At 50.5% G+C, this 26,273-nt stretch overlaps 1 protein-coding gene across 1 annotated transcript; it reads right to left on the bottom strand.

Moving 5' to 3' along the window:
- Nucleotides 1-838: 838 nt before the first annotated feature.
- Nucleotides 839-25,699, bottom strand: LOC119972219 (E3 ubiquitin-protein ligase RNF114). The gene is made up of 6 exons (XM_038808589.1): nucleotides 25,414-25,699; nucleotides 14,766-14,919; nucleotides 13,465-13,577; nucleotides 9,409-9,526; nucleotides 7,445-7,552; nucleotides 839-939 (listed from the first exon to the last, which is right to left on the bottom strand). Exons 1-6 carry the CDS (start codon nucleotides 25,551-25,553, stop codon nucleotides 859-861), a joined length of 714 nt encoding a protein of 237 aa, XP_038664517.1. The 5' UTR covers nucleotides 25,554-25,699; the 3' UTR covers nucleotides 839-858.
- Nucleotides 25,700-26,273: the final 574 nt, after the last annotated feature.

Raw genomic sequence — 26,273 nt, 5'->3', positions numbered from 1 at the left:
CTCAGGTCAAAGGCAATTAGGGATGTGCAACAGCGCCAAGGTCCCAGGTTCGATTCTCGACTTGGGTCACTGTCTGTGCGGAGTCTGCACGTTCTCCCCGTGTCTGCGTGGGTTTCCTCCGGGTGCTTCGGTTTCCTCCCACAATCCAAAGATGTGCAGGTTAGGTGGATTGGCCATGATAAATTGCCCTTAGTGTCCAAAAATGGTTAGGAGGGGTTATTGGGTTACGGGGATAGGGTGGAAGTGAGGGCTTAAGTGGGTCATGCAGACTCGATGTGCCGAATGGCCTCCTTCTGCACTGTATGTATGTTCTATGTAAATGCTGGTCCAGCCAACGACGCCCATATCCCGTGAATGAATACAGAAAAAAAAGTCCATAATGTCTTGATTATTCACATGGAAGAGAAGATTTACAATTAAATATACAATAAAAATCTATAGAAATAGAAGCTTCAATAGATTTGATACAATTTATCAAGAAATTGTTGCTTTGAGATTGACAACTTTCAACAGACTGAAAGAACACTGGGCGTCCCGACCCGTCGATGTCTGCGGTATTTAGCGTAGCTCGTCCGTCCCGCCACGGTGGGGAGCCCGCCACGGTGGGGAGCCCGCCGCGGTGGGGAGCCCGCCACGGTGGGGAGCCCGCCACGGTGGGTCGCCTTCGGTTTGGGACTGTAGGATCCCACCAACGGGAAGCCCTCCCATTGTTTCAAACACGAATCCCAAACCAATTTTAATCAGGATTTTAGATGAGGTGATTTAATGCTTGATTGTGAATTCACTTTTCAAAGGCTGGTGTGCAAAGCATGATTTCATCTCTTATTGGAGTGAGTGATTTGCTGCTGGAAACTTTTATTAAGATGGAATCTGAGCAAAATGCTGATATGAATTAAAGATGGTGTCTTGCATCATCAGTTCTTCATCTTGACTGAAATCCTGAAACGAGAGAACAATTTTTAAGGTTAACAGTTCCCCGAGTGAGTCTTTATCCCGTGTCTCCGCTGCTCTGAGCTTTTGGTTTCAACACGCCATCTCCTGCTGGACTGTGTGTGGTGGTATGATTAGCATAGCTGCCTGCCATTGGTGCAGAACACCGGCTTACCATTGGCCCTGGTTGGTCATGTGCCTCTCGACCGATTGGTTGAGACCAGTCATGTTACGGCTCCCCGATTGGTCGAGAGGCTGAGTTAACCCCGCCTCCAGGGCGGGGTATAAATACCCAGTACTCCCGGCGGTCGTCCATTTACTGTAATCGACCGCAGGGCTAACATCTAGCTGATTAAAGCCATACTTTTGTACAGCAACTCGTCTCCCGTTCAATTGATGGTACATCACTGTGCAAAGGTTATGTCAGAAGTCCAGGCTGAGGGAGGCTACTTCCCACTGTCTTGTTAATTCTGGTGCTAACCCCAGCTCTCACTCACCCAACTATTAAAGCACAAACAGAAGCATTGCTCATCCAGAATCGCAGCATCCGTACACACGTTAAAAGCACACAGTGGGCCGGATAATTCTGTTCCCCGGGTAACACATTTGACCCATCTGAGTTAGACTATTCAGGGCAACCACACCAAGCCAGATCATGTCAAGACTCCCCAAAGCCCCTCCAACCGCATCTCCCAAATTTGTGACCTCTATCGCCTAAAAGGTCAAGGCCACGGGAACAAAATAATAATCTTTATTGTTACAAGTAGGCTTACATTAACACTGCAATGAAGTTACTGTGAAAATCCCCTTGTCACCACATTCCGGCGCCTGTTCAGTACACAGAGGGAGAATTCAGAATGTCCAATTCACCTAACAGCACGTCTTTCGGGACTTGTGGGAGGAAACCGGAGCACCCGGAGGAAACCCATGCAGACACGGGGGAACATGCAGACTCTGCACCGACAGTGACCCAAGCCTGGAATCGAACCTGGAACCCTGGAGCTGTGAAGCAACAGTGCTAACCACTGTGCTACCGTGCCGCCCGCAATCACCTGCACGTTCCCCTCCAAGTCACTCACCATCCTGACTTGGAGATACATTGGCCGCTCCTTCAAAGTCACTGGGTTAAAATCCTGGAACTCCCTCCCTAACAGCACTGTGGGTGTACCTACGCCACATGGGCCACAGCGGTTCCAGAAAACAGACCACCACAGCCTCATCAAGGGGCAATTAGGAAATGGCAACAAATGCTGATCTAGCCAGCGGTGCCCACATTTCAGGAATGAACACAAAACATCCTGGGCAAATGTCCACGCAAACATATCTTACATGAGTGACGTGGATTGGTAACTGTAGCTGGTTTTCCAGTCCCCAAGCTCAGAGCTGGGAATGTTTACATTGGAATAACACTATCCTCCCTGTAATGATCCAACTCAACACTGAACAGGAATAGAACCGCCAATCCCCTGGTGTGTATAATTCAGTTTGGTTAATATAAACAGCTACACCGAATCATACCGGGAGAAATTTCCATTGCTAAAAGCAGGCGTGTTTAAGGGAGGTGGAGTGAGATTCAAGTCTTCAATATCCCATTTTTGATGCAAGTCCACCGTTTCGGCTTCAACTGAGGTGGGAACTCGATGGGCCGAATGGCCTCCTTCCACACTGTAAATTCCATGATTCAGTGAAGGTGGGGCAGGTGACCGACCTGACCCAAAAAGATAGGTTGCTGCTTTAGATTTGATAATGAGGCCATGAGCCTCACTTTAGCGGTGGATGACCTGGTTTTCCGAATCCCAGGGGCTCCAGCAAGTCAGGACTTGATGGATCCAGGTGGAGAAATAATTTACATCTTCCGTCAATATCCAGTGCGTCTAACCTCTCCATGAGACTCCAAATAGCTTTGCGTATGAGGGCATATCAGGATTATTGGAAGCTCCAGATATGGTTTTATTGGCCATTCCAGAGAAGCTCCCTGTTGTGACCTTCATTTACCAGATAAGGGAATATTTCACTGGGGAAAATTTGAATATTGTCCAGGTCGAAGAAAACTGCAGTGAAAGTAAATACAAAATTGGTGGGCGCGATTCTCCGCTCCCCATGCGGTGTGGGAGAATCGCGGGAGGGCCCCCCGACAAAATTCACGCCCCCCTCGCGCCCCCAGCTATCCTCCCCCCCCCCCCCCCCCCCCAACCGCTCGGAAGAATCGCCGCTCGCTGTTTTTCACGGCGAACGGTGGCTCTCCGACCCGGATGGGCCGAGCGGCCGGCCGTTCGCGGCCGTTTCACGACGACGGCAAACACACCTGGTCGGTGCCGCCGTGAATCGGGAGTGAGAAGCCCGTTTGGGGCTTGTAGGTGGCCTAGAAAGGAAAGAGCACCACGACTGTGCTCGGGAGGGGACAGGCCCGCGATCGGTGCCCACCGATCGTCGGGCCGGCGTCTCAATCGGACGCACTATTTCCCCTCCGCCGCCCCGCAAGATCAAGCGCCACGTCTTGCGGGGCAGCTGAGGGGAAAGACGGCCACCGCGCATGTGCGGGTTCGTGCCGTCAGCGTCATGATGTCAGCCGCGCATGCGCGGGTTGGAGCAGGGCAACCTGCTCATGCGCGGCTGACATCATTAGGCGCACCGGCCGCGTCATTCTCGGCGCGACGCCCCCGCGGCCGAGATTTACGGAGCACCGCTCCTAGCCCCGCCGGGAGGGGAGAATAGGAGGCGAGGAGCGGCCTCCGAGGCCGTCGTGAAACTCGTCCGATTTTTTCCCGGAAGCGGAGAATTCCGCCCGGTATCTTTGAAACTGACGCAAACAGCTCCATTGATCAGGAGCAATTTTATGCGGAGGTGAATGATATTAAACCCACGTCCCACTCTCACCCTCAGGTCCCCAACCAATCCAGGCCTCAAATGCCCAAATCCCTTCCCCTTCCCTCCGAGGCTCAGATCTCCCATGCCAGTCCCTGACTTTTCCCCTACCATGAGGCATCTGACCTCTTTCCCCCCCCCCCCCCCCCGACCCCCGCCACTACGCCCCTCCCCTCACCTACCAACCCAAATGAAATGGACAGACAAAGTAGTTACCAAATCTCCTCACGCTTTGAACCATTTTCTAACTAGAATTTTATGTTTCATGCCACCTGACCGTATTTGGAACTGGGTTTTTGATGTGGGGCATCACAAAACGCTGAAACCTGTGGGTTAAAATTTACCGGGCAGCACGGTGGTTAGCACTGCTGTCTCACAGCGCCAGGGTCCCAGGTTCAACTCCAGCCGCAGGTGACTGAGGTGGAGTTTGCGCATTCTCCCCGTTCTACGTGGGTTTCCTCCGGGTGCTCTGGGGAGAACGTGCAGACTCCGCACAGTGACCCAAGCCAGGAATTGAGCCTGGGACCCTGGCGCTGTGAAGCAACTGTGCTAACTACTGTGCTGCCCGTGTTTGCGGGGTTTATCACAGCTCGGGTCAGGGACTGCCACATGAACGATTAGGTGCTGTCAGTGGAGTTCGTGTCCGCTTGTGTCAGTGACTTCCTGCATTAACGTTCGAGGAGGTTCAAAAAAGTGCAGTTTTTGGATGTTCTTCGTTTTTGGATTTATGGATAAAATGTGCAAGACCTCACTCCGTTTGTTAGATAAACCCAGTATAACAACTCATAGTTACGAGCTCACAGTTGCGATCTCAGACAAAGGTGTTTCTGGACCTGTTACAAACCCATCTGTCACAGAATTGACGCCCTGCTTCTCTTGGCACATCCACAAGGTGGCACTGTTGTTCAGTCAGAATAATCTGAAACCGTTCAGAGGAGGTTCACTCGGTTGATTTCAGGGACGAAGGGTTTGTTGTACGAAGAGAGACTGAACCTTTTAGGCCTGTACTCTCTAGAGTTTAGAAGAATGAAGGGAGATCAAGGTATACAAGATCATAAAAGATCTGGCTAAAGTAGCCGTGGAGCTGATGCTCCCTCTTCTGGGGCATTCCAGAACGAGAAGTCATAATCTTCGAATAAGAGGTCGCAAATTTAAAACCGAGTTGAGGAGGAACTACTTCTCCCAAAGGGTTGTGAATCTGTGGAATTCGCTACCCCAGAGTGCAGTGGATGCTGGGACAGTGAGTAAATTTAAGGAGGAGTGAGACAGATTATTAATTGGTAATGGGGTTGAAGGGTTATGGACAACGGGTAGGATGGTGGAGTTCATTTAGACCAGGCTGGGATCGGCCATGATCGAATGGCGGAGCAGACTCGATGGGCCAAATGGCTTCATTCTGCTCCTGTGTCGAATGGATTTATGTAAAGGAAGTGTTTCATGTTCTAGGCTCCTCCGCAAACAGATCTCCTGAGATTTAGATTATTTTTTTTACGCCGCGAAGGACTGTACATCAGTCGGAAACACAGACACCTTCGCCAGTGTTTGTGTTCCTGGCCACGTGTAATCAATTCAATGTTGCTGTCAATGCTCACAACAATCGACAAGGTGAATTCAAAGGGGGGGGGGGGGGGGACGGTTGCACAGTGGTTAGCACAGTTGCTTCACAGCGCCAGGGTCCCAGGTTCGATTCCCGGCTTGGCTCACTGTGTGGAGTCTGCACGTTCTCCCCGTGTCTGCGCGGGTTTCCTCCGGGTGCTCCGGTTTCCTCCCACAGTCCAAAGACGGGCAGGTTAGGTGGATTGGCCACGCTAGATTGCCCTTAGTGTCCAAAAAATAGAAAGGCTAGGTGGGGGCACTGGGTTATGGAGATAGGGTGGAGGTGTGGGCTCAGGCAGGTGCTCTTTCCAAGGGCTGGTGCAGACTTGATAGGCCAAATGGCCTCCTTCTGCACTGTACATTCTATGATTCTACGATTCAGTCCTTCCACCACCAGTGCACCAGATGTCCAATCCCCCTAACCTGCACATCTTTGGACTGTGGGAGGAAACCGGAGCACCCGGAGAAAACCCACACACAGACGGGGAGAACGTGCAGACTCCGCACAGACAGTGACCCAAGCCGGGAATCGAACCTCGGAACCTGGAGCTGTGAAGCAACAGTGCTAACCACTGTGCTCCCGTGCCTTCACTGTCGCTGGGTCAAAATCGTGGAACTCCCTCCCGCGTACCTGAACAACATAGACTGCAGCGGTTCAAGAAGGCGGCTCACCACCCCCTTATCAAGGGGCAATTAGGAATGGACAACAAATACAAGTTTGGGAGCTCAGATAACGGCACCTCTTCCGTTCTCACTGGCCCGATACTCCACAAGTCCGGTGGTGGCGGCGGCTCTGAGAATCTGGGGGCAATGGAGGAGATATAAGAGAGTGGAGGGAACATCAGTTTGGACCCCGATTTATAATAACCATCGGTTTGTACCGGGTAGGCTGAATGGTGGGTTCCGGAGTGGCAAAGGGCAGGAATTAGGAGGATGGGGGATCTATTTATAGATGGGAGCTTCCCCAGCTTGAATGCCTTGGAGGATAAATTTAAATTGCCAGCAGGGAATGGGTTTAGGTATTTGCAGGTACAAGACTTCTTGAGAAAACAGGTGCCGGCCTTTCCGCTGCTGCCGCCACGGGGGATACAGGATAGAGTAGTTTCCAGTACATGGGTGGGAGAGGGGAGGTTTCAGATATTTACCAGGAACTTTTGGAATCGGAGAAAATCCCGGTGGAGGAGCTTAAGGGCAAGTGGGAGGATGAGCTAGGAGGAGAGATAGAGGCAGGGCTATGGGCGGATGCTGTAAGCAGGGTTAATACCTCCTCATCATAAGTCAGGCTTAGCCTGATACAATTTAAAGTAGTTCACTGGGCACAAATGACAGCAGCTAGGATGAGTAAGTTCTTCGGGGTTGAGGATAGGTGTGCGAGGTGGGCAGGAAGCCCAGCAAATCATGTCCACATGTTTTGGGCATGCCCGAAGCTGAGAGGGTTTTGCTCAGGCAATGTCCACGGTGCTAAAAACACGGGTGGTGCCGAGTCCAGAGGTGGTGATCTTTGGAGTGTCGGAAGAGCAGGGAGGTCCAGGGGGCGAAAGAGGCCGACGTCTTGGCCTTTGCCTCCCTGGTAGCCCGGAGACAGATCTTATTAATGTGGAGGGACTCGAAGCCCCCGAGTGTAGAGACCTGGGTTAGTGACATGGCTGGGTTTCTCAGTCTCGAGAAAATAAAGTTCGCCTTAAGAGGGTCAATGGTCGGGTTCACCCGGAGGGGGCAGCCGTTCTTCGACTTCCTCGGGGAAAATGAAAAATGTCAGCAGATGCAGTATTCCAAAGGGGAGTGGGGAGAGGGCCGGATTGCTGTTGTATGGTTGGGGTGTGTGAAGATTGTGATGGGGGTGGAAATGTTTATTGCACCATGTTTATGTCGCTTTCATTGTTATTATTTTTAAAATTGCAAATACCCTAATAAAAATATATTTTCAAAAGAAAAAGGAATGGGCAGCAATTGCTGGCCCAGCCAACAATACCACATGCAAAGAATGAATAAGTAATAAAAAACCTTTTCAGTGAATCCTCTGGCAATAAATAGGGTCTGAAATGACACTCACCACAAAGTTTTCATATTCGAATTGGTGTCGCAGGTTAAGGTGCGCCATGAAGTTCCTGCTGTGATAGCCTGGATCCCCCCATGGCATCGATGCACAGATAGGACAGACCTACAGGACGAGAACCCAAAGTTTCAGGTGGAAAATATCGAAAGGGTCATTGATATTACTTCCCATCTAGGAGTCACAGTGATGTGGGTTTGACTCCCAACTCACGGCTGGAGCCCCCAAAAAAATCAAGGCTGACGCTCCGGTGCGGAACTGAGGGAGTGCTGCATTGTCAGAGCGATTGCCTTTTGGATCTGAGTTTGAACCATGGGCTCTTCTAGATTCTCAGGTTGGGCATAATAAAATCACGTGGCACTATATTCAAGGCGAGTAGGGGATATATCGCCGATGTCTTGGTCAATATCCATCTGCCAATCATCACTAAAAACAGACTATCTGGTCATTATCATGTTGCTATTTGTAGCAGCTTGCTGTGTAAACAGTGGCTGCAGTGTTGCCCACATCACAACAGTAGCTCAAAAGTACCTCATTGATTGTGAAGTACTTTGAGATGTCTAATGTTCATGCCAGGTGTGATGAAAGTGCAAGTCAATCCTTCTCCATCAATGTAAACAACCTCGCAGACAATATTTAAATAATTTTTGATTAAGCCAATGGACATCCTGGGGGTTACCATTGGCCAGAAACTGAACTGGACTAGCCATATAAATACCGTGGCTACATGAGCAGTTCAGACACTCGGAATCCTGCGGTGAGTAACTCTCCTCCTGATTCTCCAAAGTCTGGCCACCAACACATTCAGGAGTGTAATAATAATAATAATCTATTTTGTCACAAGTAGGCTTCCATTAACTTGCCTGGGTGAGTGCAACAGTCAAGAAGCTCGACACCATCCAGGATAAAACAGCCCACTTGATAGGCATCCCATCCACAACTTTAAACATTCATTCCCTGGGCCCCTGAAGAACAGGAGCAACTGTATGTACCGTCTACAAGATGCACTGCAGCAACTCACCAAGCCTGATTCGACAGCACCTTCCAAACCCGTGACCTCTACCACCTCAAAGGCAGATGCATGGGAGCCCCATGACCTGGAGGTTCCCCTCCAAGCTATGCACCATTCTGATTTAAAAATATATTGGCTGTTCCTTCACTGCCGCTGGGTCAAATCCTGGAACTCCCTAACAGCAGTGTGGGTGGACCTACACCACACAGACTGCAGCGTTTCAAGAAGGCAGTTCACCACCACCTTCTCAAGGACAATTAGGGATGGGCAATCAATTCTGGCCTAGCCAGCGACGCCAGCCTCCCATAAATAAATAAAAGAAAACAAATCAACAAGAAACATAATTGATCCTCCAACAGATCACCCGTAGCAACGGTCAAGCTGAATCGATAATGTGGGCAGCAAAGTGGCGCAGTGGTTAGCACTGCTGCCTCATGGCGCTGAGGACCCAAGTTCGATCCCGGCCCTGGGTCACTGTCCGTGGGGAGTTTGCACATTCTCCCCGTGTCTGCGTGGGTCTGACCCCGACAACCCAAAGAAAAAAATGAAAAAATGAAAATCGCTTATTGTCACGAGTAGGCTTCAATGAAGTTACTGTGAAAAGCCCCTAGTCGCCACATTCCGGCGCCTGTCCGGGGAGGCTGGTACGGGAATTGAACTGTGCTGCTGGCCAGCGATTTAGCCGAGTGAGCTAAACCAGCCCCTATCAACAGAGCGTGATGGAGAAAATTACACAAGAGTTAAGAGTGAATTTTCCAGGGAATTAAACTCCATACTCATGGCTTTTAAAGCACTACATCAGCTTCCTTTAATCGGGAGCTTATCTGAGTTGGAAATAAAAAGTGGAAGAATTGCATGATCTCTTTCATGGTGCTTCATTGGCTGCAACAGCATTCAGACTTGCGCAGGTCAGGAAAGATGCAGTACATCAAAGCAATATTCAAGCACCTACCACTCGCCGACGGTCATTATAATGATATGCAGAACAGTGTGTTATCAAGTCCTCTTCATCAGAGCTCCTTGCTTGGCAATATGGGCAGGTATACGCCCAAGTATTTGCTTCCATGGGCCTTGAAAATAGAAAAAAAATCGCTCGGTTATATTGTTTTTGATAAAAGAGCAGCAGCTAACATATCCAAAACCACTTCAAATACAACATTCAGAAACTTGCTGCACATCGCAGAATTGTTACCGCGCAGAAGGAGGCCATTCGGCCCATCGTGTCTCTCCGAATGAGCATTTCACATGGTGCCATTCTCCTGCCTTCTCCCCGTAACACTGCAAGGTGTTTCCTTTCCAGTGTAACCATCTAACGCCCTCTTGAATGTCGCGATTGAACCGGCCCCCACCACAATTCCAGACAGCGCATTCCAGACCCCACATTTTTCTCACATCGCATTCGCTTCTTTTGCCAATTATCTTAAATCTGTGGCCTCTTGTCCTCGATCTTTTCACCAATGGGAACAGTTTCTCCCTATCTACTCGGTCCAGACCCCCTCATGGTTTTGAATACTTCCCAGCCTCCTCTTATCCATGAATTTTTGTGGCAGAAGGTTCACAGGCTTGAAACGCTGGCCGGCGTTTGGCCGTCATGCGGGATGTCCCGACTTACTGGGGGGGTCTCGGGACTGTGCAGCATAGCAGCAGGACCCCGGCGGCAATCTTCTTGGCAGCAGCCAATCCTGACACCCCGCCTCCCAGCTCTTGGCCCAATCAGAGGGGCCGCAGCTGAGGCCGCAAGGGGGAGGGGAGGGCACCTCCCCCCATTTCCTGCACTGAGTTCTGCTCGCCGGAACCCCTCAATGCAGGAAGCAATCAGGGCGCAATTTGTAAATGGTCTCCCGATTTCCCAACCACCGCCCCCATGCAACCCCGGTTTCCCCCAAAGCCCCAACTCACCTAGAAGGGGGTCCTCGGGGGCCCCCCTGCGTCCCACCTCACAAACACAGGGCACTCCCGGGCCCCATCCCGGTCATGGGAAAAATGGCAGCCTGGTGGCAATGGCAGGTTACCACACGGCCCAGAGGGCAAGCACCCTGGGGGCCTCCGATGCCCTGGGTGACCCCCATGCACAAGTCCGCCTGGTCCTGGTTTGTGGGGGATCATGGGAGTGCGTGGTAGAGTGTGAATCGCTGCCTCGCTCCAATGTCCCGATTTGCAAAATGCTGATCCCACCCACAATTGGCGGGATTCAGATCGCGACCTCGCGAGATCGCGTTATGTCTCGCCAGGCGTGGTGAGCTGGGTAAGTCCCGAAAGACGTGCTTGTTAGGCGAATTGGCCATTCTGAATTCTCCATCTGTGTACCCGAATAGGGGGCTGGTTTAGCACACTGGGCTAAATAGCTGGCTTGTAATGCAGAAGAAGGCAGCAGCACGGTTCAATTCCCGTACCGGTCTCCCCGAACAGGCACCGGAATGTGGCGACTGGGGGCTTTGCACAGTAACTTCATTGAAGCCTACTTGTGACAATACGCGATTATTATTATTATTATTAACAGGCGGCAGAATGTGGAGATTCAGGGAATTTCACAGTAACTGAATTGCAGTGTTAATGTAAGCCTACTTGCGACACTAATAAAGATTATTATTATTATTATTATTATTATTAAAGACAAATCTCCTGGGCAGCACGGTGGCACAGTGGTTAGCCTTGCTGCCTCATGGCGCCGAGGTCCCAGGTTCGATCCCGGCCCTGGGTCACTGTCCGTGTGGAGTTTGCACATTCTCCCCGTGTCTGCGCGGGTTTCGCCCCCACAACCCAAAGATGTGCAGGGTAGGTGGATTGGCCACGCTAAATTGCCCCTTAATTGGGGAAAAAAATCAATTGGGCACTGTAAATTTTAAAAAAAAGACGGACCTCCCAGCATCTATCGGCTACGCCGGGGAGGTGCGCTGCCGGCGAGAAAAATTAATCCCAACCACCGGAGGGTTCCGGCCGTTATTTCTCGCGGAACGTTGCGCGGACCTTCACGGCGCTGCCTGAACGCCGACTGGTGGCAGATTCTTCAGGCACGTCAAAAGGCAATTGGGAACGTACTTGAAGAGGGTTAAAGGGACCAAGTTGGGCTGTGGCACTAAATTGGCTAGCACAGGCATGCCAGGCTGAATGGCCTTGGTCTGTGCTGTAGGAACCCATGGCCCTGATTTTGACAGGAGTGGGTTGCTTGAGCGGGAAAGGGGGGTGGGAGGAATCATTGAAACATCACAACTTTAACTGCATAATAATAATAATAATCGTCATTAGTGTCACAAGTGGGTTTACATTAACACTGCAAAGAAATTACTGTATCAGGTTTGTAATCATCCGTGTACATAATCCAATAAACCATTAATAAAACAGTGTCACATTACATGAAGGCTGTTTTCTCCAGTGACTGGATACTTAATGAAGTGTTGAGAAAGAAAGAGGCACTATTTCCAAGAACTAAATTAGGTTTACCAACGTATGGGATTTCATTCGCACTAACCTCAAATCAAAGCTGCCCAGAATCTAATGGCCTGGTGAAAGATAGATAGACTTTTGAACAATAAAGGGATTAAGGGTTATGGTGAGCGGGTGGGTAAGCAGAGCTGAGCCCACAAAAAGATCAGCCAGGATCTTATTGAATAGCGGAGCAGTCTCGAGGGGCCAGATAGCCTACTCCCGCTCATCAGAACGGCTGGGTGAACATATGATCAGATAGTGTCATCCATATGATGAATATTGCTGCAAAGGGAGACATGGGGCAGAATTCTCCGACCCCCCCACAGGGTCGTGGAATCGTCCGGGGCTGGCGTAAATCCCACCCCCGCTGTGGCCGGAATTATCCGCCACCCGGGAATCGGCGGGAGCGGGAATCACGCCCCGCCGATCGGCGTGCCCCCCCCCCCCGCCAGTCGGCGGGCCACCCGCGACGATTCTCCGGCTCGCGATGGGCCGAAGTCCCGCCGCTGACAGGCCTCTCCCGCCGACGTGGTTTGAACCACCTCTGTGCCGGCGGGATTGGCGGCGCGAGTGGGCCACCGGGGTCCTGGGGGGGCGCGGGGCGATCGGACCCCGGGGGGTGCCCCCACGGTGGCCTGGCCCGCGATCGGGTCCCACTGATCGGCGGGCGGGCCTGTGCCGTAGGGGCACTCTTTTTCTATGGCCGCCACCACGGCCTCCACCATGGCGGAGGCGGAAGAGACCCCCCCACCGCGCATGCGCCGGTGGTAACGTCAGCGGTCGCTGACGCCCCGGCGCATGCACGGACTCACACCGACTGGCAAAGGCCTTTCGGCCAGCCCCGACGCCGGCCGGCGGGTGCCAAAGGCTGTTGGCGCCGGTTTTGGCGCCAGTCGACGTGGCGCCAACCACTCCGGCGCGGGTCTAGCCCCTAAAGGTACCAGCCTCCCCGGACAGGTGCCGGAATGTGGCGACTAGGGGCTTTTCACAGTAACTTCATTGAAGCCTACTCGTGACAACAAGCGATTTTCATTTCATTTTTCATAAAGGTGCGGAATTTGGTGAGACCCGACGCCGGAGTGGTTGGCGCCACTCCGCTACGCCGGGACCCCCCGCCCCGCCAGGTAGGGGAGAATTTTGCCCATGTTGCTGAAGCTTTTCATCTTGCACTTATCAGAACAAATGCAAGAATGCCAAATTTCAAAGGCTGCCACCAATTTACATTATAGGAGAAAAGGCTGCTGATTGGTCAGCTAGTCAACTCTGATTTGCCAGCCTGTTGCCATGGAGAAAATAACGGGCAACTATAGCCTCCCCCAGGCTCCTGGATAATTTGCCGACGACTTGAACATGTTCCTTTTGTTTGCAGAGAATGGGTCCCGGTGTATGACTGTGTGTCACTTCTCGCAGGTGCAAATGAGCCACGTTACACGTGAGACTGATTATCTCAAATTGGTTGTTGGTCAGGCTACTGGCGCACTCGGGATTTTTCTGCGGGTGCTGCCTAATGGCGGAATCACATCAAACGGCAGACCTTTCTATTTGGAATGATCTCTGTTCTCCTGGCAGGTTAGAAGCTTACCTGTGTGCGGCAGGTGTTGGTTGAGGTAGTGTATTGGTATCCGGTACTGGACCACATTCCTCCAGGTCACCCGAGCAGCTTTTCGTGTGTGTTCTCATGTTGATCAGACACACCTGAATAAGAGCCAACACTTTCGTTACTCATCGCAATATAAGAACAGGAGGAGACCATTTATCCCCTCGAGCCTGTACCGCCATTCAGTAAGTTCATGACTGATCTGAGGCTTCACTCCAAAAACCCGTCTTTGCCAACATCTCTTAAAGTAACAAAGGTCTATCAATTTCAAATCTAAAGTTAACAATTGACTGAACATTGGGCAGGATTCTCTGATCCTGAGACTAAGTCGGAACCCGGTCGGAAACTCCGTCGCGTTTCTCAACGGCGTCAACACGGCCTCAGGGTCAGCAATTCTGGCTCCTACAGGGGGGGCAGAAGGCACTGGAGCGGCCCACACTGCCCCAGCTGCTGATCCCAGCGTCAACTGGGCGTCTCGCGGACCGCGCATGCGCAGTGGCTCCCTTCTCCGTGCCGGCCCCGACGCAACATGGCGTAGGGCTACAGGGGCCAGCGCGGAGGAAAAGGAAGCCCCCAGCCCCAGAGGCCAGCCCGCCAATCGGTAGGCCCCGATCGCAGGCCAAGCCACAACAGAGGGGGGCGGTCCCCTCCACAGGCCGCCCCCGGAACCTTCCACGCTGAGGTCCCGGCAGCTGAGAGCAGGTTAGAACGGCGCCGGCAGGACTTGGGTTTTTTGGTACAGCCGCTCGGCCCATCCTGGGCCGAGAATTGGAGGGGGAGGGGGGCTGCGTAGATCGGCCCCTGACGGGTGGCGCAATGCCGCCGATTCTCCACAGGCGGGCGGCGTGGTGCGATTCGCTCCGGTCACGGGGATTGTCCGGCCCAGCTCCGGGCTGAGAGAATCCCGCCCATTAATTGCCAATTGCGGAAGAGATTCCAAACTTCTCCCATTCTTTGAGTGTCCAAGTGTTTCTTAATTTTGCTCCTGAGAGATCCAGCTCTAATCTTTAGACCTTTTATCCCTAAGCCTAAACACCCCTATCAACAGAGATTGTATCTACCCTCATTGCAGGCGGGACGGACAATGCAGCAGACCAGCAAAAGGACAGTTAACGTGCGGCAGGAACGTCTGGTCCCGGGGAGGGCGGGGCTGGAAAATCCCGCCTTAATCGTGAGAAACCCCTTCGACTTTGTTCAAACTGCAAATGCCGAGATGAGATGAACCTCTGCAACTGAACCCAGCAAATGTGGTCGAAACACCAAGCACGTGCCTCGCATGGACTAACCTCAACGTGGCAACCTCTGCATTTTGCCTGCTTGGTCATCATCTGTATCAAAATGTCTGTTGCTTGTTGCTCGATGCGAGACGTGGCTTTCCGGCACAGAGGACATTTCCCAGAATTTAGTTGGAAGTTTCGAAAGTGGCATGCTTCACAGAAGCTACAAGGAAAAAAATACAGAGACACAATAAAGCTGGGGTTGCTTTCTGATCGGACGGAAAGGCTTGGCTGGGGGGGGGGGGAAGTGGGGGTGTATTGGGAGGCATGGTGGTGACCTGAATGAGATCTTTACGGCTATGAAGGTGTTTGATAGAGTGGACAACGAGAAGATAGTTCCATAGGGGCTGGTTTAGCACACTGGGCTAAATTGCTGGCTTTTAAAGCAGACCAAGGCAGGCCAGCAGCACGGTTCAATTCCCATATTCATGGTGCCTGTAATAACCCTCACGAGATCCAGGGGTTACCCCATGGGATTTCCCCGTGGGACTCCTGGAATACGAGTGTGGTAGTATGACTAGAGGTATTACGGTAACTAGCAATGCCGAGACACCATTGGTGGAGAAGGCTCGCTGCTCATTGGCCCAATGGTATAGAACATAGAACGATACAGCGCAGTACAGGCCCTTCGGCCCTCGATGTTGCACCGACATGGGAAGTCAAAAACTAAAGGCCATCTAACCTACACTATGCCATTATCATCCATATGCTTATCCAATAAACTTTTAAATGCCCTCAATGTTGGCGAGTTCACGACTGTTGCAGGTAGGGCATTCCACGGCCTCACCACTCTTTGCGTAAAAAACCTACCTCTGACCTCTATCTATTACCCCTCAATTTAAGGCTATGTCCCCTCGTGCTAGCCACCTCCATCCGCGGGAGAAGGCTCTCACTGTCCACCCTATCTAACCCTCTGATCATTTTGTATGCCTCTATTAAGTCACCTCTTAATCTTCTTCTCTCTAATGAAAACAAACTCAAGTCCATCAGCCTTTCCTCATAAGATTTTCCCTCCATACCAGGCAACATCCTGGTAAATCTCCTCTGCACCCGTTCCAAAGCTTCCACGTCCTTCCTATAATGAGGCGACCAGAACTGTACGCAATACTCCAAATGCGGCTGTACCAGAGTTTTGTACAGCTGCAACATGACCTCATGGCTCCGGAACTCAATCCCTCTACCAATAAAGGCCAACACACCATAGGCCTCCTTCACAACCCTATCAACCTGGGTGGCAACTTTCAGGGATCTATGTACATGGACACCGAGATCCCTCTGCTCATCCACACTACCAAGAATTTTACCATTAGTCAAATATTCCACATTCCTGTTATTCTTTCCAAAGTGAATCACCTCACACTTCTCCACATTAAACTCCATTTGCCACCTCTCAGCCCAGCTCTGCAGCTTATCTATGTCCCTCTGTAACCTGCAACATCCTTCCGCACTGTCTACAACTCCACCGACTTTAGTGTCGTCTGCAAATTTACTCACCCAACCTTCTGCGCCCTCCTCTAGGTCATTTATAAAAATGACAAACAGCAACGGCCCCAGAACAGATCCTTGTGGTACGCCACTCGTAACTGAACTCCGTTCTGAACATTTCCCATCAACCACCACCCTCTGTCTTCTTTCAACTAGCCAATTTCTGATCCACATCTCTAAATCACCCTCAATCCCCAGCCTCCGTATTTTCTGCAATAGCCGACCGTGGGGAACCTTATCAAACGCTTTACTGAAATCCATATACACCACATCAACTGCTCTACCCTCGTCTACCTGTTCAGTCACCTTCTCAAAGAACTCGATAAGGTTTGTGAGGCATGACCTACCCTTCACAAAACCATGCTGAGTATCCCTAATCATATTATTCCTATCTAGATGATTATAAATCGTATCTCTTATAATCCTCTCCAAGACTTTACCCACAACAGACGTGATGCTCACCGGCCTATAGTTACCCGGGGTTGCCTCTACTCCCCTTCTTGAACAAAGGGACCACATTTGCTATCCTCCAGTCCTCTGGCACTATTCCTGTAGCCAATGATGACATAAAAATCAAAGCCAAAGGCTCAGCAATCTCTTCCCTGGCTTCCCAGAGAATCCTAGGATAAATCCCATCAGGCCCCGGGGACTTATCTATTTTCACCTTGTCCACAATTGCCAACACTTCTTCCCTACGCACCTCAATGCCATCTATTCTAATAGCCTGGGTCTCAGCATTCTCCTCCACAACATTATATTTTTCCTGAGTGAATACTGACGAAAAGTATTCATTTAGTATCTCGCTTATCTCCTCAGCCTCCACACACAACTTCCCACTAGTCACCCATTGGTTAGAGCTGGAAGGTAGCTCCGCCCAGTAAGGCGGGGTATAAGAGCCCGTGTTTCCCCCACAGCTTCCTTTCTGTACCTGAGCTGCTGGGGAAACATCTTGTCTATTAAAGCCTTCAGTTTCGGACGACAACTTCGCTTCTGTGGTCTATTGATAGTGCATCAACGAGCTTCCCCGTTAATGGACGGAGGCTCATCAGCTGGGGCTCTGAAAATGGTTTGGGACCATGGAGCTGTAAACCGCGTAGTGGCCTTTCCTTCTGTTGTCGAAACAAACCTCTTGCGGATTTATCTCCTCGAGCCTTCTTTTTCTAGTCCCAATCCTGCCACCAAGGGGATAATTGCCAATAGAGTCTCACGGAGATCAGTGATAGGACCACTGCTCTTCACAATTAATGAATGATACAGCACATGAGGAGACCATTTGGCCCATCCTGCCTGTGCTAGCTCTTTGAAGGAACAATCCAATTAGCTGCACTCCACGTCTCTTACTCCTGCCCTGTTTCCCTCTGCAATTATTTATCCAATTTCCTTTTGAAAGTTGCTATTAATCTGCATCCACCACCCTTTCAGGCAGCACCTTTCAGATCACAGCGTCACACTGTGTAAAACATTCAGGCCACCTTTATCCTTATTATAATAATAATAATCGCTTATTGTCACAAGTAGGCTTCAATTAAGTTACTGTGAAAAGTCCCTTGCCCCCAATTCCCGCAAATCGTATTAAATCTCCTCACTCGTATCAAAACCATTTGTGATTTTGAATACGTCCACTAAACCTCCTCTGAATCTTTTCTGCACTTCCCTCGTTCCCCCATGTGACTGAATCCACGTCCTTTCTATTGTTCAGCTATATCCCCTCTGCGCCCTTTCTAAGGACCTGACATCCTTCCTGAAATGTGGCCTCCAGAATTGGGGGTTAAAGGTAGGAATAGTTTGGACGTAGGCATTGGGGAATTGCCCACTGGTTCAGGAATTTATGCGAGTGTTGGACTGGAAAGAGCAACTACTATTCAACGAGACATTTTGGTGGAATGTGAGGTGGCAGAGGTCAATTCTCTCAGCTATATGTCACTTTGTACACTTAGGTAGAACTAATTCCAACCATGTGTACAGCATGTAGTGTGTACACCATGTAGTGTGTACAGCATGTACTGTGTACAGGATACAGAGTGTGTACAGGATACAGAGTGTGTACAGGATACAGAGTGTGTACAGGATACAGAGTGTGTACAGGATACAGAGTGTGTACAGCATGTAGTGTGTACAGCATGTAGTGTGTACAGCATGTAGTGTGTACAGCATGTAGTGTGTACAGCATGTAGTGTGTACAGGATACAGAGTGTGTACAGGATACAGAGTGTGTACAGGATACAGAGTGTGTACAGCATGTAGTGTGTACAGCATGTAGTGTGTACAGCATGTAGTGTGTACAGGATACAGAGTGTGTACAGCATGTAGTGTGTACAGCATGTAGTGTGTACAGCATGTAGTGTGTACAGGATAGAGAGTGTGTACAGGATAGAGAGTGTGTACAGCATGTAGTGTGTACAGGATAGAGAGTGTGTACAGGATAGAGAGTGTGTACAGCATGTAGTGTGTACAGCATGTAGTGTGTACAGGATACAGAGTGTGTACAGGATGCAGAGTGTGTACAGGATGCAGAGTGTGTACAGGATGCAGAGTGTGTACAGGATGCAGAGAGTGTACAGGATACAGAGTGTGTACAGGATACAGAGTGTGTACAGGATACAGAGTGTGTACAGGATACAGAGTGCGTACAGGATACAGAGTGCGTACAGGATACAGAGTGCGTACAGGATACAGAGTGTGTACAGGATACAGAGTGTGTACAGGATACAGAGTGTGTACAGGATACAGAGTGTGTACAGGATGCAGAGTGCGTATAGGATACAGAGTGTGTACAGGATACAGTGTGTGTACAGGATACAGAGTGTGTACAGGATACAGAGTGTGTACAGGATACTGAGTGTGTACAGGATACAGAGTGTGTACAGGATACAGAGTGTGTACAGGATACAGAGTGTGTACAGCATGTAGTGTGTACAGGATACAGAGTGTGTACAGGATACAGTGTGTGTACAGGATACAGAGTGTGTACAGGATACAGAGTGTGTACAGGATACAGTGTGTGTACAGGATACAGAGTGTGTACATGATACAGAGTGTGTACAGGATACAGAGTGTGTACAGGATACAGAGTGTGTACAGGATACAGAGTGTGTACAGGATGCAGAGTGCGTACAGGATACAGAGTGTGTACAGGATACAGAGTGTGTACAGGATACAGAGTGTGTACAGGATGCAGAGTGCGTATAGGATACAGAGTGTGTACAGGATACAGTGTGTGTACAGGATACAGAGTGTGTACAGGATACAGAGTGTGTACAGGATACAGAGTGCGTACAGGATACAGTGTGTGTACAGGATACAGAGTGTGTACAGGATACAGAGTGTGTACAGGATACTGAGTGTGTACAGGATACAGTGTGTGTACAGGATACAGAGTGCGTACAGGATACAGAGTGCGTACAGGATACAGTGTGTGTACAGGATACAGAGTGTGTACAGGATACAGAGTGTGTACAGGATACTGAGTGTGTACAGGATACAGAGTGTGTGCAGGATACAGTGTGTGTACAGGATACAGAGTGTGTACAGGATGCAGAGTGTGTACAGGATACAGAGTGTGTACAGGATACAGAGTGTGTACAGGATACAGTGTGTGTACAGGATACAGAGTGTGTACAGGATACTGAGTGTGTACAGGATGCAGAATCAAAACGAATGTCTACTGACCGTGATGGAGATTCAGTATTTAACATACAAACTCAAGGTCACTGGTGGAACGTTACGGTAAAGTGACACATCCTATCAGATGTTATGCTCCACTGATCCATTGTTCAATAGTCAGCAATATTAAGCTTGTTCGTGTCCCCCTTGTGCTCTCTGACCTATACTGACCCCCAGCCCCCAGTCCTACAACATCACAATTTAAAAATTCTTACCCTTGTTATAAATTCCGCCATGACTTTAGCCCTTCTCTAGCTCGGAAATCTGCACCAGCCCCATAACCCTCCAAGGTCCCTGTACCCCTCTCATTCTGCCCTCTTTCATACCCTCGAGTTTAAATCGCTGTTGGTAACAAGATTGGCTGGTTGGTGAAGTCATAAGCAACACAAAGAACTTCACTGAACAAAGTGTTTATTTACTCTGATCAATCCCGTACCTCTTCCTCTAACCCTGAGTCTCCCAGGCATCCCCTAGTCATACGTACGTTATCAAACAGTGCACTGCAGCTGCATATCTGAACAGTATAAACTATATAATTAACACACTGTTAACAACTGGTGCATTCAGTTGCCTGGGCCCTGATCTGATCTTCCCTCCCTCAACCTCTCCCCTTCTCTATTGGGCACCACGGTAGCACACGTGGATAGCACTGTGGCTTCACAGCGCCAGGGTCCCAGGTTCGATTCCCCGCTGGGTCACTGTCTGTGCGGTGTCTGCACGTTCTCCCCGTGCCTGTGTGGGTTTCCTCCGGGTGCTCCGGTTTCCTCCCCCAGTCCAAAGACGTGCAGGTTAGGTGGATTGGCCAGGCTAAATTGCCCTTCAGAAAAGGTTAGGAGGGGTTATTGGGTTATGGGGATAGGGTGGAAGTGAGGGCTTAAGTGGGTCGGTGCAGACCCGATGGGCCGAATGGCCTCCTTCTGCACTGTATGTATCTATGTATTTCCTCCTCCCTCCTTCAGAACTTGTTTGAACAGACGTATGGTCACCTCTTCTAATGTCTCATGGAAGCAATTATAGCACAGTAGGAGGCCATTCAGCCTGCTGCATCGGTGCCAGCCCTCTGTAGGGACAATCCGCCTAGTGCCACTCCCCCCCCCCCGCCATCCTGCACATTTTCCTTATCAGATAATAATCCAATTCCCTCTTGAAAGCCTTGACTGAACTTGCCTTTTCTTTAACTTGACCATGGGATGTGGCCATCATTAGCAAGGCCTGCCTTTGTTAGCCATCCCCCAATTGCCTTTGAACTGAGTGGCTTGTTCGGCCATTTAAGGGTTAAAAGTACATTGCTGTGGGCCTGGAGTCAAGTGAAATGAAATGAAATGAAAATCGCTTATTGTCACGAGTAGGCTTCAAATGAAGTTACTGTGAAAAGCCCCTAGTCGCCACATTCCGCTGCCTGTTCAGAGAGGCTGTTACGGGAATCGAACCGTGCTGCTGGCCTGCTTGGTCTGCTTTCAAAGCCAGCGATTAGCCCTGTGAGCTAAAGAGCCACTAGAGGCTGTGGAGGCCAGACCCGGCAAAGGCGGCAGATTTCCTTCCCTAAAAGGACGCGAGTGAACCAGATGGGTTTTTACGACCATTGGCAATGGTTTCATGATCATCGTTAGACTTTTGATTCCAGATTTGTATTGAATCCAAATTTCAACCCCTGCCCTGGTGGGATTCGAACCTAGAATATTAGCCTGGGTCTCCGGATTACCATTCCAGTGAAAACGCCACCACGCCACTGCCTCCCCTGAAGAAGGTGGTGGTGAGTCGCTTTGTTGAAGTTCTGAAGTCCATCTGGCGTAGGTGCACCCACAGTGGGAGGGGAGCGGGGGGGGGGGGGGGGGGAATTCCAATATTCCAATGAAAGGCACTTGCCAAACATACTGATAAAAATGAAAGAGCTTACTCATCCAGTTTGCTAGTCCAGTGACAATAACGCCACGTCATTGCCTCCACCACCCTCTCAAGCAGCGCATTCCAGCTCCTAACCACTCGCTATGTAAAAAGGATTTGGCTCAAGTCAGCACTGCATCTTTCGGCATGTTGGATATCCCCTTTCTATAACTCAGTCTGAAAAACATACCCTTGAGTGGTTAGGCTGGGCTGCATTTACTCAGAGCAGAGAAGGCTGAGGGGGGACCTGATTGAGGGGCACAAATTAATGAGGGTCATAGATAGGGTAGATAGTAAGAAGCTTTCCCCCTTAGCAGAGGGGGTCAACAACCACGGGGCATAGATTTAAGTTGAGGGGCAGGAGATTTAGACGGGATTTGGGGAAAAACATTCTCATCCAGAGAGTGGTGGGAATCTGGAACTCGCTGCCTGAAAGGATGGTAGAGATGGGAACCCTCACAACATTTAAGAAGCGGTTAGATGAACCCTTGAAATGCCAGATCATACAAGGCAGTGGAACAAGTGCTGGAAAGTGGGATTAGAATAGATAGGTACTTAAGGGCTGGCACAGACAAGGCGGGCCAACGGGCCTCTTTCTGTGTTGCAAAACTCTACGACTAAGGAAGAGTTGGGTCATTATTGAGTGCCTATATTCCTAACAATCACAGAATCACACAGCATAGAAGAAGCCCTTCGGCCCATCGAGTCTGCATCGACACGTGGAAAACACCTGACCTACCTACCAAATCGAGTCAGCACTTGGCCTATAGCCTTGAATGTTATGACGTGCCAAGTGCTCATCTAAGTACTTTTTAAAGGATGTGAGGCAACCCGCCCCTACCCCCCTCCCAGGCAGTGCATTCCAGACCGTCACCACCCTCTGGGTAAAAAGGTTTTCCCTTACATATCCCCTAAACCTCCTGCCCCTCTTCTTGAACTTGTGTCCCCCTCGTGACCAACCCTTCAACTAAGGGGAACAGCTGCTCCCTATCCACCCTGACCATGCCCCTCATAATCTTGTCCACCTCGATCAGGTCACCCCTCAGTCTTCTCTGCTCCAATGAAAACAACCCTAACCTATCCAATCTCTCTTCATAAATGTTCCATCCCAGGCAACATCCCGGTGAATCTCCTCTGCACCCCCTCCAGTGCAATCACATCCTTCCTATACTGTGGCGATCAGACTCCAGTACTCCAGTACTCCAGCTGTGGCCTCACCAAAGTTCTATCCAGCTCCATTCTGACCTCCCTGCTTTTGTAATCTATGCCTCGATTAATAAAAGCAAGTGTGCCATATGCCTCACCATCCTATTAACCTGCCCTTCTGCCATCAAGGATCTATGAATATACACGCCAAGGTCTCTTTGTTCCTCGGAACTTCCCAGTGTCAGGCCATTCATTGAATATGTCGTTCTCACATTACTCCTTCCAAAGTGCATCACCTCACACTTCTCAGGGTTAAATTCCATCGGCCACTTTTCTGCCCGTTTGACCATCCCGTCCGTATCTTCCTGGAACCCAAGACCCTCAACTTCACTGTTAACCTCCCGGCCAATCTTTGTGTCATCCGAGAAGGGCGGCTACTGCCCCTAACCCAGCCCGCACTTTCTAATTCTTCCATGGGATGTTGGTGATCCCGTCAAGGATGCCCTTTATTGCCCTTGGAAAGGAATGGCTTGTCCAGACATTTCAGAGTAGTTATGAGTCGGCCACATTACGGATCTGAAGTCACGTGGAGGCCAGGTCAGGTAAGGATGGCAGATTTCCTTGGCGAGCCAGATGGGTTTTTACAGCAAACGATAATAGCTGCATGATCACCATTACTGCGACTAGCTTTTCAATTTCTCTGCTCAAATTTTAATTTGACCAGCCACCATTGTGGGGTTTGAACTCCGATCTATCGCTGGATGACCACCACCTCCTCTGGGCCGCTCACTGTTAAATTGGCATTCCTTGCTCTTGTCTTACACCTGAACTAGCACACAGCCACGTTAGAATTCCAACTCCACCGTTCAATTTAAAATAAGTACCAACTCTTAAAAACAAAACACAGTCCGCAAAATATAGATATTGTGATGTTTTATCAATTAAAAGTATATTCCATTAGGATGTAAATACACTGATTTTACTTACATGTCGACAGAGGGAAGATAAAAATGAATCATTTCCAGGGATAGGCAGAAAGAGCAAGGGGAGTGGACCTGGTCAGATAGCTCTTGAAAGAGATAGCATTGGTAGTTTGGACCGAATGGTCTCCTTCTGTGGACCTCAGATTGACCTCAATATGAATTACTTTGTCTCCTGCTTTTTTTAAACAAGTCCACAGATGGACTTTAAGCTCCTGCAAGCATTGTCCACTCACTTTCCCACTCCCATTCCCTCCGAGCTATCTGTTATCAGATCAATCTGTGTGTGCAAGTACAGGTCAGCCACCAGCCAGAAGAAACAGTTCAATCAACTTTATCAGGTATTAAAGCAAATCGGGCATTTTTTAAGTTGGGTATTATCTGATCATATCTATTCGCAACCAAAATAACACTGGGTTACAGCATAGGGGCTATTCTGGGCCACTACTCCTTACTCAGTGCAATACCAACTCAGTTCTACTCTCACCGCCACGCCCCCTCCCCATCCCCCCCCACACCCCCACCCCCATCCCCCCGTACCCCCACCCCCATCCGCCCCGCACCCCCATAATTTCCCATTGACCCTGCAATTGCCCTCTTGCCGGAAAGTTATCAAATTCCTGTTCAAAAGTCACGGTTTGACCTGTTTTCCCCCCACACTCTCGGGCAATGCACCCCCAGGTCCTACCCCCTCCTGCTATAGGAAGGTTTCTTTTGCCAACCACCTGCGGCACGGTGGCACAGTGGTTAGCACTGTGGATTCACAGCTCCAGGTTCCCGGGTTTGATTCCCGGCTTGGGTCGCTGCCCGTGCGGAGTCTGCACGTTCTCCCCGTCTCTGCGTGGGTTTCCTTCCGGGTGCTCCGGTTTCCTCCCACAGGTCCCGAAAGTCGTGCTTGTTAGGTGAATTGGACATTCTGAATTCTCCCTCTGTGTACCCGGACAGGCGCCGGAATGTGGCGACTAGGGGATTTTCAGTCACACCATTGCAGCGTTATTGCAAGCCTACTTGAAATGAAAATGAAAATGAAAATCGCTTATTGTCATGAGTAGGCTTCAATTAAGTTACTGTGAAAAGCCCCTAGTCGCCACATTCTGGCACCTGTTCGGGGAGGCTGGTATGGGAATTGAACCGTGCTGCTGACCTGCCTTGGTCTGCTTTAAAAGCCAGCGATTTAGCCCAGTGTGCTAAACCAGCCCCTTATAATCTTGTGACAAGATTATAATAAAGATTATTATAAATCAGTGCCCCCCTAGACTTCAGCCAGCTTCCAGAGAGCAGGAGCAGTTCCTTCCCCCCCCCCCCCCCCCCACCCCCCACCCCCACTCAGGATTTTGAAGACCTGTATCAATTGTAGACTTTTCCCAGATTCTCCCAGGAGAGCAAGCGGCAATCGGGCAGAACCGGGAACAAGCGACTGGAGCCCAGAGGGAAAGGGTGAAATTTCAAACCAGCTCCACTCTCCGCCTCCCCATGTCAGTTTCCGAAAGGTTACTTACACATGTCCACACTTTGTTCTGATCGGTCTCTCCAGCGCCTGCAAACAGATGGGGCATTCAAAATCCTGCGCTTCCTCCGGGAGTATGTGCTCCATGTGCAGGGTGGGTTCAGTCGGGAAGCGGCCCTGGGCTGAGCCCATCCCTCTGCAGGGAATGCTGAATGAAGCCAGAGATGGAATTAAGCCCCAGGTCCACAGGACAGGCAAAGTGAAACTGCGGCTGTGTTCCTGGTGCGCTGACTTTTACTTGTTGATCTGGGAAATCCCCCTCCCCTAATGTGTTTGTATAAAGTCTTTCCGGGAATTCGGGGCAAGTACATTTTCCTCTCGGTTTCTCTGTGGGGAGCAGATTTGGGGAATTCACAACAAGTTCAGCTGTTCTCATCGCCACGCCCAATTTCTTCCAAATCTCCCCACAGTCGCCCAGGATTCTATTTTCTCCCTGAAAAGCCCCCCCTCCCCCCCATACTGCCCCTCCCCCCCCCCCATACTGCCCCTCCCCCCCCCCCATACTGCCCCTCCCCCCATACTGCTCCGCCCCCCCCCCCCACTGCCCCCCCAATACTGCCCCTCCCCCCCCCCAGAGGCCTCACCAGTCACACTGTCAGCTCGCCCCCCTCCGCAGGACCACCAGCTGTCTCCAAGCCCTGCCTGCCCACCCTGCTGCTCCCACTCCCGTCCACCCTGCCCCCGACAACCCTGTGTGTCACGCCCAGGACCCACCTCACACGGCAGCAACGCTCCCAGCGCCCGCACACTTCCCTGCCTCACCCCCATCTGTAGGATCTGCCCACGCACAAGCCTCCGAGCGTGGAGGTGATTGGTGGCACACCGTGACCCTCTGCACCACATAACCAGGTG

The sequence above is a fragment of the Scyliorhinus canicula genome, chromosome 10 (genome assembly GCF_902713615.1).
Source record: "Scyliorhinus canicula chromosome 10, sScyCan1.1, whole genome shotgun sequence".
Classification (NCBI taxonomy): Eukaryota; Metazoa; Chordata; class Chondrichthyes; order Carcharhiniformes; family Scyliorhinidae; genus Scyliorhinus; species Scyliorhinus canicula.
The sequence above is the reverse complement of the archived record's forward strand: the minus strand, read 5'-3'. Positions and strand labels throughout refer to the sequence as shown.

Bases quoted from the DNA above. Each gene is read 5' to 3' on its own strand.
- LOC119972219 (XM_038808589.1), bottom strand. From the start codon at position 25,553: ATGGGCTCAGCCCAGGGCCGCTTCCCGACTGAACCCACCCTGCACATG. The intron at 13,578-14,765 runs GTTAGTCCATGC...GCTCTTATTCAG, and splicing joins GCAGAGGTTGCCACGTTGAG to GTGTGTCTGATCAACATGAG. The intron at 940-7,444 runs GTGAGTGTCATT...CTCTCGTTTCAG, and splicing joins TCGAATATGAAAACTTTGTG to GATTTCAGTCAAGATGAAGA.